Source organism: Syngnathus leptorhynchus, chromosome 2 (genome assembly GCF_054491065.1).
Source record: "Syngnathus leptorhynchus isolate UIUO chromosome 2, UIUO_Slep, whole genome shotgun sequence".
Lineage (NCBI taxonomy): Eukaryota > Metazoa > Chordata > Actinopteri > Syngnathiformes > Syngnathidae > Syngnathus > Syngnathus leptorhynchus.
Window position 1 is genome coordinate 18609229 of NC_141196.1, and position 14540 is coordinate 18623768.

Here is a 14540-nt window from a genome sequence, read left to right on the forward strand (position 1 = left end):
CGTGCGCGCGCATGCGTGCGCGCGTGCGTGCGTGAGTATTTGATGAGACATCAAACAGCGTCCATTATTTCAGCACCTCAGGTGTCATCATTATCCGTTTAGAGAGGATGGTGAGTGCGTGTGCGTGTGCATGTGCGTGTGCGCGTGCATGTGCATGTGCGTGTGCGTGTTAACGATAACGATGTATACGCTGGAGGCATTTGGTACAATTCATCATGAATGAAAACAGTAAAAAGTGAAGCTTTTCCATTTCTGTATTTGGGCTTTTGCATTCACATAAAAATGCATTGTTTTTTATAGAGGTCATATTTGAGTAAACTCCTTGATATTCTATTCGTTCGTTTTCAAAATGACGGTCTTTCATTTAAACATGTTTAAGACGAAAATGTATTGAAAGTTTTTTAATTCATCACACAATGTTGCCGTGGTGATGCACAGTTTGCAAAAAAAAAATCTCTGAACCTGGTCCATCATCGCATACACATGAAATGCACATCAGACCTGGCAAAACCTTTTTGGTTTTACTTGTCTATGCGCAAGTACCCCAATACGCAAGTACCCAAATGTGGCCAGAATTGTGTGGGCCCTTTATCACTGTTCGCAGCTTTAGTTAAAAATGTAATTAATAAATCTTCTGATTCATTCATTCATTCATTCATTCATTCATTCATTCATTCATTTTATCATGAATTGATTACATTTGTGCTGGCTTTGCTTGCATTAAGTGTGTGTGTGTGTGTGTGTGTGCGTGTGTGTGTGTGTGTGTGTGTGTGTGTGTGTGTGTGTGTGTGTGTGTGTATGTGTGTGTGTGTGTGTGTGTGTGTGCGTTTGTGTGCACACGCTAGCGCACTTGAACACCTCTTCAGCGTGCTCTGCTTTAATGATGCCTCATAAATATGCAAATGTAGACATGCTATCTATTTTACTGTATCAGCATGAGTACACACATACACACATATACACACACACACACACACACTCACACCAAAATTCTGCAAGAGCAGTCCAATTGCGTTCATCTTTATGTGGGTGTGTCTGTTTTTTTTTTATTTTTAGAAATTGGCTCACAAAATGCTACATGCTACGTTTTCTCAGGCACTTGGACTGTTTCTGGGTCGAGGCAGAACTGGTGAATTACATGTCTCACAGGCTTACATGTTGTGAAATTTTTTTTTTTTACAAGTTTGTTGAACGCTTGCATTTGGGAAACATCGGTATTGCGCTATCTATGGGTTACACACTGAACTGCATTTGACTTTTGCTTTCCGCCCAAAGGAAGTTATGGTCGGTCCCCAGTGGCCTGAAGCCTGGAAATCACGACTTGTTGCTCTATCAGCCATTCAGTCAGATGGGTAATCTCATCAAGCGCATTTTCAAACCTGAGCAAACAATCAGCAAAAGGAACCCATCACCAAACGGCAGCCATAATGTAAAAAAAACGTCAGTGTCTGTTTTTTTATTAAAAACCGATTTAATGCTGAATGGTGTTACCGAACTACCGTCTTTTGGTTGGTTTCGAACCGAGGCTTAGTTTGCCAGGCTAATGATTCAAATGATCAAAATCGTTATCAGGCTCCTGCAGAGCTTACTGATGTGCTGAAGATAACAAACTCAAGATATAAGTAAAAAGTATGACGAAATTAGGGGCCTGTATCATCCTTAACATCTTGGTTGAAATCTTGGTAGCAGTAGTTGCAATATCAACAGGCTTATTTTACACACTTTGCACATGCTTAATTATCTGAAAACCAAAAATGGGGGAGAAATTATGGTCAGAATGAAATATGAATAACAAAAAGGTCCTACTTTCAGTAAAATTGTTAACATCTTCATAACATTTCTTCATGTTACTACTATAGGTTTTGATAGTTACCTGAATTCATTTAGAATTGAGGAGTATTTGGTCACCGTTATTGGTGTGTCTGACCTGATTTTATTATTGGCATGATGGGGAGCATTTACGATAATAATGGAAAAAAAAAAACATACAACATGACCTACTGATGTCTTATATGAGCTGTCTTCAATGGATTTAATGGAAGAAAAGTGTTTTAACCTAGAAATTGTGTAATGTGTTTTATTTAGTAGTACAGTCATAGTTATTCATCTAAACACTCATGATGTCATTATGACTGCACTCTCAACGCTACATTTAGTTTCTTTAACAGACTCTTGGCTTGAGTGTTGACACTACACCGCGGCTAAGAGGAGCAACAGCCCTATCAAAAATCCGTGTAAGCCCCAATTAAGCCCATCCAAGATTTTATTGAAAATAATATAAAATCCAGATGTACAATACACACCCGTATACAATAAAACTCTACTCCAAATCAAACTTAAAGATAAATAAATCCACTAGCTTTTTTGTTACTCTTTTAGCCAATCTGGCTTTTGAAGTTGCCCTCTGTTTCAATGTTTTATAGCAAGAAGAATCAAAAACTGTTAACAAATGAACTTTTGCAACCTTCAACGAACCTTGACGAACTCGGACCTGAACGCAACATTCGCGATTGCTCAGCTTAGGATATCATGGTGTCATGAATCTTTTTGCATTTTATTAGTGAGTGTTACTTTACAAGTGTTGCAATGCGTATGCCAATCAACTACTGCAATGTTTGACTTTTGTTTTTAAACACTGGTTGAATATATGAAGAACAAATTCCGAGCTCTGAAAAAAGAATCCCAAAAGTGTGTTTTTATGGAATGTGTGACGTTCCAACTTATCTGTTTGATGAGGTTTGAACAACTGATGTCATCAAGGGGAGATGTTTCTCTCTATTTCTCCAGCGTCGGTCCACTGTCCTAGTCACACATTCAACGATGAATGATTGTCCATCAAATGGCTTCAGCCGCCTTCATAAATCCTCAACTAAAAAGACGGGAAAAAAAGTTGCATTAGCAGAGTAAATTACTACTCTCTATCAAATGAATTTGCATTTCACATTCACTGTTTTAATGTTAATGATGATGAATTTTAAGTTGCAATAGTATCACATAAAACCACAAAGCAGTCTGACAAGCATTTTTCTGTAAGACATTCAATTTACACTCGGTCAGTGAAAAAATATTCATTGATCTTTTGATTGCTATTTTTTTTTTTTTAATGAATGCCGCGTCACGAATTCAGCATATTCGCACATCGAATGACAGTTCGAGGTCAGTTCCCATGACGGTGACAAAATCGCTTCTTACAAGTCTTTGCTTTATTGCGTCATTAGCACTCCACAATTGACATATTTTAGCGTAGGGCCCCCTAGAGGTCAGAACTGGCTCTGCGTGTCCTTAAAAACTTGCTGGAAAGATTTTTAACTGTTGGCTGTTTTACTCTTGTTGCTGCGGTGCCAAGCTACGATACGTCTAGGCACTGGTAAACATCTCCAAATTTATTTGGTCATAAACACGTGTATATTACTCCGTCTGGCTTAGGGAAAAGATAAAATTGAAGGGGGGGGATATTTTGCACAAGATGTTACGATATATTAAGAATAGTTCTTTTTAGCTCCGAGAGGGATATAAAATCCTGGAGCCGTGCCTGAGAGTTGAACATTTGACACCTTCTCGAATGTTACTTAAACACTAGGAAATGCATGCAATGGTGCTGTCTGTATTTCAATGAACACCATGATTGTTGAAATAATGAGAGTGAGAAGAAATGTCTGATTTTTCAACACCATCTAGTGGTATACTAACACTAATGCAACGACCTAACTTGGAAGCGTGTGCATTCTGAAGCACGCACACTACACGTTGCTTCACGTAGATCACACATTGCAAGCTTAACAGCAATTTCTTCAGAGGTGCAAGCAAAATGTCAGTACAAACAACTTCTAGGATACCCTCAAGTGAGTTACACACGTTGTAGTCATAGTCTCCCGTAAAGTGTAGGCGCGACCCATGTCAAATGATTAACGATTACTAGACCTACGATTTTTTTGTTTTGTTTTAGATCATGTACGTTGATGTCATACATGGAATATTTTTTTTTCATATTGTTGAAATTTCATATTTCAAATGAATGAAAAATTGACAAATAAAAAAAAAATTATACATTATCTCTTTAACACCAGCATAGAGTATGGTCATTATCATTGTCGTGGTGACGTTGTTATAGTGCAGTAGTTCTTAACCTGGGTTCGATCGACTGTTGGGGGTTTGGTGAGTCGGTCTCAGGGATTCGGCAGAGCCTCCACTGCGGAGATCCGAACACACCTGATTTATCATGTAAATTCATGATAACGCATATGTGAATCTGATTTGCTCGTATGTAATTTGTTGTGAGTTCATGCATTGTGTTGGTTTTGTTCTTTGAACAAGGTGATCATGCACGGCTCATTTTGTGCACCAGTAAAAAAACATTGATGTCTTGAATTTGGAAAAAAAAAATCACTGAAGAGGGGTTCGGTGAATGTGCATATGAAACTGGTGGGGTTCGGTACCACTGGGGGGGGGAGAGAGAGAGAGAGAGAGAGAGAGAGAGAGAGAGATGTGGTGGGGGGGGGCTAAAAGGCACGCGCAAGACTCACCCAAATGCATGCATCGGCGGGAGCCACTTGGCGGGAAACACCTGTGCGTGGGAAAGGAAAGCGCGCCAACATGGCACGAGTGGACTTGAGCGAGAGCACCGAGCGCATGTACCACCGCCGCCGCGCACAAACGGACTCGAACGTGTGACTCCTCCAGGGCGAACCACTTCCGCCGCCGCTTCCCACTCGCATGCCTCAAAACGCCGCGTAAAAGGGGTTTTCCTACGCCATGACGCGCCTGCAACGAGACCCGGCGGCGAGATTGGTTGATCCTTTGCAGCTCCCGCAGCTGATGGCCGCCCAGCAGCAGCAGCGGCAGCCGGCCCCGGCGTGGCCCCCCGATCCATTGGGGGCCACGCCGGGGCCGCGCAACTCCACGCCGGCCGGGGCCCCGCAGCAGCAGCACGCCTTCCCCTGGACGATGACTGTCCTCGCCGTTGTGCTCATCACCACCATCGTGGTGGACGTTATTGGCAACCTGCTTGTCATCCTGTCCGTTTTCAGGAACAGGAAACTCAGGAAAACTGGTACACTACTTTCAGCACTTTCTCGACACTTGTGCGATCACTTTTAATAGTGGTTTTCATGTTCAATTTTACTAATTAGGCTACTTTTTAAACTACTTTTACAACTCTTACACCCTTAAAATGGCTTGTTTTTTCAGCATATCTTTTATAAGGGAGCATGCAGGGCTCCAAAATGCCTTCAAAGTAGCATTTTGCCCATAAAGATTTGAACCCGTGCAATTACTTTCCATTTACTCACACCAGTAAATGGTCAAGTTTTTTGGGGTTATTTATTGATTTTTGTAATCACATCTTCCCATTTATCAACAATTCAATTGAAATGAGGGATGATGAATATTTAATTTATAAGGGAATCTGTAAGTGAAAATTGTGTCTTCTACTTAACTGCACCACAAAAGTTTCAGGTTAGGGTGCACTATGCTCTTTGTCCAAAAAAAAATCTTATTTCTACCAATGTAAGATGATGAATGGATGGATGGCTGGATGGATGGATGAATATTTGTTTCATTCTTTTTTTCTTTACCATGTTTGCTCGTGTTTTTAATTGACTTTATCATTTGTCTAGTGTTGTTTGTAATTGTTCGTAATGTGTTAGTTTTTACCATTATTCTTTTGGTTTTTACTAATCTTCACCATTATTTTGTTTCCATCCATCATTGATCTCTTTTACTAGTACTTTTTACATTTACTATTATTATTTTATTTACGTACTATATTCACTTGCATTTTACCACTTTTAGTAATATTATTATTCTTTACTAATTTTCTTTTTCTTTTGCCATTTATACAAGTGTAATTTTTTCATAATATTACTGTATTTTATTAATATAATAGTATTACTGTGTTTTATCATATTTTTCTAAAAACTATTTTGACATGTAATTTGTCCTACTTCTAGTAGTACTGTCTTTATTTTTACCATTTACCATTATTGTCGGTACAATGTGTGCGTGGTGGTTTTGTCAGGATGTGTCCGTACTGATTGAGCGATGTAGCGTGTCATATAATCATGATATGAGGCTTGTATGCTGGTGCTCATTATGATTCATCTTCCCTTTGACACGAAACAAAATGAATGAGATGTTATCGAGTAGAAATGCATGACTCATTGATTGATTGGCGTGTCACAGAGGAAAAGTGAAGATTGCATTGCCACTTCACAAGTTAGTTTTTCATATCCGTGCCTAGCCGACATCTATCATGGAGCGTGGTCATAGGTGGGCTACACAAAGTTGAGGTATTTCCACAGTTGCACGTAGCTTAGTGCAGATAGAATCAGGCGGTTTGCGCCATTGTGGGCATGAACAGTCGACTTGCTTTGAAGCCAATGGAAGTGGCTACTCACAGTCCTTGACATGATGGAAGCAGAAACTGGCCCACTGTAGTCCATGCGGGAAGTCCAAGTGCGCAGTTTACATTTATAAGAAACTGAAAGCAGACATCTACTTGATAATAAGTTGGCCAGGGCAATCACAGATCACGGTTGAGAACTGGGCACTTGAAGACTCAATCATACATGCTTGCTCCTTTACGGCACTTCTGAATTGTTTTTTTCATGCTGCCTTCCCCTCTGTCTTAGTCAAACTGAACGAGTTCTAAATCTTAATCCTTTTGGGGCTATCGTAATATTTGACTACAACAGATGGGGAGTTTCAACCAAAGCCCCCTCACTGCACATCCTATTACCCACCTTCGCATTACCATCATCCGGTTCAAGGTTTGGGGGGGGGGGGGGGGGGCTATCCCTATTGAAGTTTGCATTCTTGCTTTACGTACCTTCTCACCAATCCTACTCACGGCCACATAATTCTTTTCTTCTGTCTTCTTCACTCATTTCAATTTCTCTCCTGACGTTCCAATTTTTCCTTGTACTATTCCCATGATTCATCACCGTCTCACCCAGCCCCTTCCTCCACGCTCCTCTTGTCACCCTTGGCAGCGCTCTACTTTTTCCAATTTTCCATCTCGACTAATCTCTTCCCGTCTCCATTATTCCGTATCCCGCCTCCTAGATCTGTCCGTCAGACCTCATGCGGGGCTATTGTATGCAAATAACTGGCTGCCATTGTTCAGAACTGAAAGTTTTCTCCTGGTCACGGTGCAGGGATTCTCGCCCTTCCGACTCTGTGAAAGAGAAAAGAGAAACGGGTGACGGAACATGAGCTGGGTGGGATGTGTGTGTGTTTGGGGGTGGAGGGTTGAATCCCTATTTTTTACTAGTTTTACTTAGCCCCAGGTTGAAACCATATGAAACCTTTACAGTCATCAAACCCTAATTTGGAAACATAATTTTGAAACCTAACCCTAACCCTTCCTTGAAATCCTAACTCATGAACATTAACCTTGATTGAAATTTCCAGTTCCTAGCCTTGCTGTCGAATTTGAAACCCTAATCCTCGTGCGGAATCTTAATTCTGGCTTCAACCCATAATTGGAAACTTTAACCATTACCAAATCTTGAAACACTAATTGTGCTATGAACCTCTAATTATAAACTTTAACCATAGTTTGAAACCCTAATCAGACTTCCAACTCAAATTTGAAAGCTTGTTTGAAACACCAACCATGGCTTGAGACCCCAATTTGAAACACTCAAACCCCTCGCTGAAAATTTCAAACCCTGCCTCTAAAACATAATTTGAAACGTTAACATTTTTTAACACTAATCTGCAATCCTTACCCAGACTTGATGTATTTATTTAAAACCTTACTTTCAAATCTTAGGGCGGTTCAGTAGAGCACTGGTTAGCACGTCCGCCTCGCAGTTCGGAGGGTGCGGCTTGAACCCCTAACTGCGTCCTGAAATCCCAATTTGAAACCTTAATGTTTTGTTGAAACCTTAATTTAAATCACTGACCCTGTCTTGAAATCCTAATGTGAAATCTTCAAACCGTAACTCGACACTCTCATTTCCAACCCGAACCGCTAATGCTGTTGCAGCCTCATTTGCTTCCCCGTGGCGGCCACATAACCGAGCGCTGTAATACATATGCTGGCAACACAAAAAAACGATTAAAAAAAATTCCCACCTAATTTCCAATAAGCACACACTAGATTTGTCTCTTCAGTGGCTCCATGTCATACCTTCAAGATGACATGCCAATATCATGCCCTAAACCTGGTTTGCATTACATTTCTCTCTCCAGCATATTAAAACCACCCTGAGCTTTGTATGAACCCGAAACAGTGACTTTAACCCAAACTTGCTTAAGGTGTCATTTACAAGCCAAACTACCACAGGCCATGTCTTTCTTTCAGGAAACGCGTTCGTAGTGAGCCTGGCGCTGGCTGACCTTTTGGTGGCCGTGTACCCGTATCCGCTGGTGCTGACGGCAATCTTCCACGACGGCTGGATCGCAGGATACCTGCACTGCCAGGTGAGAGGCAAAAACTAAGGACTATTGAGAATCTTTTTAAAACCTAAACAATACTTGAAACGACAACCCTTAAGACCCTCTTTTGAAACCCTAACACTTGCTTCAAATTTTAACTGAACCTGCAAAACCCTAATCTTTACTTGAAGCCCTCAACCCTACCTAGTAATCCTAACTGTGGCTTGAAACCTTAACCCTTGCTTGAAACTTACATTTGAAATCCCAACCCTGGTTTCAAATTGTAATTGGAAACCGAAGTACTAGCTTGAAAACCTAAACCTTGCTGAGTAACACTTGTTGAAAGCCTTAAAACGAACCTATTCGGAAAGTCTGATAATCCTGCCTTCAAACCATAATTTGAAACCCCAACCTTTGCTTGAAACTTTAGCGCAACCAAGCAAACCTTAGGACCTTAACGCCTTTGTTTGAAAGCCTAACTTGTTTGAAGTCATAACCTTCTAGCCCTAATTAGCAAGCCTAACCTGAACCCCAAATCCTTGCTTGAAACTTTAATCCTTTTTTTAAAATCCTACTTTGATTCCCTACTTTGAAACCTGAGCACTGGAATGAAACCCCAATCCTTGCTTCATGATTTCAAGCCCAAGCGCTGGTTTTGAAAGGCTAATCTGAAGGCCTACCTACCCCCGGCAGGTGAGCGGCTTCCTGATGGGCCTGAGCGTGATCGGCTCCATCTTCAACATCACGGGCATCGCCATCAACCGCTACTGCTACATCTGCCACAGCCTGCGCTACGACCGCCTGTTCTCAGGTGCCAACACCATGTGCTACGTGGCGTTGGTGTGGGCGCTGACCGTACTGGCCATCGTGCCCAACTGGTTCGTGGAGTCACTGCAGTACGACCCACGCGTCTATTCATGCACCTTTGCCCAGTCGGTGAGCTCGGCGTACACCATCGCCGTGGTGGTGGTCCACTTTGTGCTCCCCATCGCCATTGTCAGCTACTGCTACCTACGCATCTGGATGCTGGTCATCCGCGTGAGGCGCCGCGTCAAACCCGATTCGCGGCCCAAGCTCAAGCCGCACGACGTGCGCAACTTTCTCACCATGTTTGTGGTGTTTGTGCTGTTCGCCGTGTGCTGGGCTCCACTCAACCTCATCGGCTTGGCGGTGGCGTTGGACTCACGGCTGGGACTCGCCATCCCCGAGTGGCTCTTTACTGCCAGCTACTTTATGGCCTACTTCAACAGTTGCCTCAATGCCGTCGTCTACGGCGTACTCAACCACAACTTCAGGAAGGAGTACAAGCGCATCGTGCTCGTTATCTTCAAGTTCAACTGTTGAGGGTGGGCGTTTGAGATGGACAACACTACGGGGAAGATGGAGTCACTCTTGTTCTAAGAAATACCATCAAGCTGTGAGGATTTTTGAATGAGCCTTCCTGGCAAACCGAAAAAAAGAGATGTTTAAAAATGGCACCAAAGTGTTGGCGCTTTTTAGGAAATCATCAAGCACCGGGGAACCGGAACAAATGGGCTCAATGATTAATCAAAAGATTTACATTTAACAAAATATTAGTTTAACAATCACTACATTTTCCTCAAGCCTCACGTTCTGCATATCTGAATTAAAAGTCCCTTTCTGGAGTCTAATGCTACATTCAGGGGTACTGGGAAACAAAAATGTACATACTATAGCAATGGGAAAACCACATGATCGCATTTCCCACAAGCATCAGTCGTCACATTCTGCATACTGAATGATTGATGAAAAAAATTCCAACCCGGGAAGGGCATTTCAAACATCTTGATTTAAAAAGAAAAAAATCTAGTATTATAATAAAAAAACATTATCACTTTGTTCCGGGTTATGACAACATTGACTTCACATTCGCTTTCTGTTATTAGATGCTGGTTTGAAGGACACGGGGGAAACAGAAACTAAACTACTCGTGTAAGTTTAAGTCACACGTTATTTGTATCTTCACTACATTCCCCACAAGCCTCACTCAGTGCATCCTACCAAAAAACCTGGGAAAGCAGAAAATTCAGCTTGAGGTAATCAGACTTATACGAATGGACTATTAATAGGCCCGTTGCAGTTGAAGCCAGAGGGCAGCCATCTTACGTTGCCACAGTAACTGACAACCTACCTTCTTATCCCTGCTTAAACAATTCACGACAAGCATTTGCATAGTTGCTTTCTGATTTTGTCTTTTTTTTTTTTTAAGATCACAGTCAATTTTTGATTGTTTGATCCCATCAGCTTCTTTGTGGGATTTCACATTTTTCCTTTGGCATCTCTATTATAAAAGATATAACAGTATATTCGTCATTGCTTAGTTTGCCTATGATCATTACCTCCACACTGACCCTGAACATGCACAGGACCCAGGTTGCACCACATCCTCCTCCCCCTCCTTCTTGTTTGTTAATTGGTTCCGACTGCTATATTGTCAGTGAAATAAAAAGGGGGCAGAAATTACTGTGACTCATCAGACGCACACACACTACATGGTGACCACATCACTGTGTTACATAAAATGTGGAGGAGGCTTATGTATTTATCATATGCTTTTATTGTGTGTGAGTAAAAAGTGTGTTTTCAAAAACAATTGTAAAGTGTCAAGATGAGATACACTCACAAAGCATCACCGCAGCGTGGAACTGTACCCAGGAACTAGGACCTCTTGGGGGATCATTTCTAAATGTAGTTTTGAAACCCTTTCGAGCAGGGTAGACAAGAATTGATATTTTTGGCACGGTCTGATCAAAGCTTGAAGATGGAAGGAACTACAAGTCGCAAGAACCTAAGGTTCCAAAGATTTTAGGTGTATCTATAACCAAATGATGTGGTTCATGGGCCAAAACGAAGTTGGACTTTTGAAAGGTCCAAAAACCTAACTAACAAGAACCTGGTTCTCAAAACTAAATCTGACTGGAACCTTTTAGTTTCAGAAACTTCAGTAACTGAGAACTAAAATATAAAAAATAAAAAAAAGCTGGAAATGCAGACTGTGCGCAGTCGCAATGAAAACAAGTGACTGTGTGTTTACATGATTTTAATCAAAAATGTTTTCAGGAAAAAAAAAAGCCTCAACTTTGGTCCAAAAAGTAAATATGGGATGTTAAAATAAATATAAAAGGTTTGTAAATAGGATTGTCGTAGGGACATTTTCAAATGGCAAGATTTTTGAAATGCTACTAGGTGATGATCCTCTCTCTGCCATACACACTGTGAAAAAGATGAACTTTTTTGTTGACAGCTGACGTATTTTTCGTTAGCATGGCGAAATATGTTTTGTTGACTTTTATTTGACATGCTAAAACATGTGTGATGACGTGCAAAAATGGTGAGCTGATATGAACATTTTGTTGGCATACTTTGTTGACATGCTGAAACGTGCCATTTTTGATGTGTCAAATTGACCCAAGTTGATGTTTGTTTGTTTTTTTTACATTTTGGTTGATTACATTTTAATTGATATAAAAAGGATAATATGTTTCATTGGCATACTTTGGTTTACAAAATTTTGTTGATGCGCTGAAACATGTTTTTCTTGACATGCTAAAACCTATTTTGTTGATTTTGTTGACATGCTGGAACATATTTTTTTGGCAAGTTTTCGTTGACACGCTGAAACGAGTTATTGATTTGTTTTTGGTTTCATACCAAATGTGCACAAAAATATTTATGATACAACTTCCATACAATACCTCACTTCTACCTTATCATTTTTACACTGCTTTACTTTTGCACTTTTCAGCTAGTAGCTGGCTGATGCTAACTGGCTACGCATTGTTCCTGCAGCCCATCAAGCGCACACTACCTATCACATAGTTAAATGACATACGACATACACTCAATGCAGTACATGCGCACAATACAACACACAATCACAATGGAGGACAAATAGGTGTAAGATGAGTCGTAAGCCATTGTGTTTTGTCTTGTCACCTTGAAATGACCTCGCAACAGCAGTGTTGTCAAAAAGCCTCAAAAGATGGAAAATGTGAATTGCAATCAATGGTGCACTGAAGGGAGTGTGAGCAAGTTGACAGTGAAAAGCGTCACATGACCTTTTTGCACATCGCCATGTGACACTCTTAAAACATACGCAAGACAACCAAAGGTTGGGTCAATTTGACCCAACCTTTGGGTGTTTGCATAAATCAACCCAATTTTAGGGGGGGGGTGGGCAGGAAGTTAGGTCAAACTGACCCAAGTTCATGGCTCGTCCTAAATTTGGTTGTTTTTGACCCAGCTGTTTTAAGAGTTAGAAAGTTCCCACTGAATGTTTTTGCCACACTGGTATGAAGATGCTAACGGAGCTGAGCTAATAAAACATTCACTGTGACAACAGCCCTGTGTGTGCGCTGTGTGTTGTCCATTTACCACAATAGATACGCAGGATGTACTACTTGATTTGGTCCTGATTCGATTGAATAAATACATTTAGTATCTCATAATGTAGTTGGTGTACCGCTTATATAACTACATTTTCTGTTCCCTCCAAACTACAACACCAACGTAAAGCAGTTGGGACAATGAATGAACTCTTAATGTATAAATTGCCAGCAACAAAAGTGAATAAGTGTTTGTTTGGTTTTCAAGGTAAGTTCTCTTTAAAATGAAAGATTTACCAAGGAACTAGGTGTGCACGCTCTAAAACTTTAGTAGAGTGCACCATTAACAACACATCTGTGTCCACATAATTATCCCACTACCGTGCAGATGTGACTTTTACAGCTTAGGAAGGTGAACATGCTTCACTTATATGCATTTCATTCGTGTGTGTGTGTGTGTGTGTGTGTGTGATTTCTATGTGCATTGTTAATGTGCAATTAATGCCGCCGCTGCTTTATATTCAGCATCCATCTCTTCTTTGATGTCCAACACAGTTAGTATACAAACGTGAACTACTTTCATGCATGCACTATACTGACATCAAAGCCATAACAGTTGATTTGGCATTTATCAGACTTTGCGTTACGCACACAACCAAGCGAGGCGAGATATGACGTCAACTGGGTGCGTTCACTCAGGAAATCAGCATCTCTCATTTTCTATATTTCAATGAGATGAAAACAGAAAAGATGTTTTTTTTTGCTTTCAGTGGCCCTTCTACATCCCACCCTGGGGTCTTCTTAAGCCAACAGCCTCGAACTGTGGTTTTAAATTGGACAGTGATTTTAAGTTCAACTGGCAAATCAGTGCTGTTGTTAAATCCAGTGACTTCCATTTTAGGCAGCTGGCTAAAGTACTGAAATGAACTTTACTTCGGAATCAGCCAGTCCTCCCTCAAGCATGTCCAGTTGGTCCAAAATGCTGCCAAATTTCTAAAAGGTTTGAGCAATGTATGTATAAAATCTGCAATTGTTTCCCATTTCCCTCGCCACCACTCTGGAAATAATTAATCCACTCGGAAGTCATTGCTGACGTTGCCACGAGTGACGTATGGGGATTACAGTATAGGAGGGATCCATTGTTTGTGTGTGTGTGTGCGTTACATACCAATTATGGCAAAGCAAAACACTCTTGCATTGTAAATGAGAAACTGTTGCCTTAATTGGTTAAACAAAGAATAAAACATTCTAGAGTTGCTCATTGAGTTAAAATCTTGCTGACATCAGATATGATATGATCTACTGGTCGATCGCGAAGGAAGTGTGGGTTGATCGCACGACATTAAAAAGTAGGGGATCCATAGCCACTATGACGTTTGTCTTTTGATTGACACTGTAATCAATCTAACGTCTGAACTTTTGACACTTTACGCATGCGCGTTAATCCACGTTACCTTGTTCGTTTACCATGCTGCGTATTTAGCCTCCAATTTATTTAAACTATAAATACAACAATGTCATGCAATTATGCAAGACGTCAATATGTATTGTTGATGAATTTCAGATTCAATTTAAAAAAATACTTTACTTATTTTAAAAGGGGAAAAAGGACAAGGAAAGAATACACAATATTAAATAGTAATAATAATAACGTAAATAATGATAATATAGAATAAATAAATTTATATTTTCCATTTTTATTGTAGGTAGATCATTTTGACTTGGTCATCTTATGAGTAGCTCGCAAGCTGAAAAAATGTGGGCACCCCTGTGATAGAAGATAACAAAAAAGAACGCAACAAAGAATTAATG

At 40.6% G+C, this 14540-nt stretch overlaps 1 protein-coding gene across 1 annotated transcript; it reads left to right on the forward strand.

Moving 5' to 3' along the window:
• The first annotated feature begins 4752 nt into the window (after positions 1 to 4752).
• mtnr1al (melatonin receptor type 1A like) lies at positions 4753 to 10170 on the forward strand. Its single transcript, XM_085939278.1, has 3 exons — positions 4753 to 5050; positions 8309 to 8427; positions 9076 to 10170. Exons 1-3 carry the CDS (start codon positions 4753 to 4755, stop codon positions 9724 to 9726), a joined length of 1068 nt encoding a protein of 355 aa, XP_085795404.1. The 3' UTR covers positions 9727 to 10170.
• Positions 10171 to 14540: the final 4370 nt, after the last annotated feature.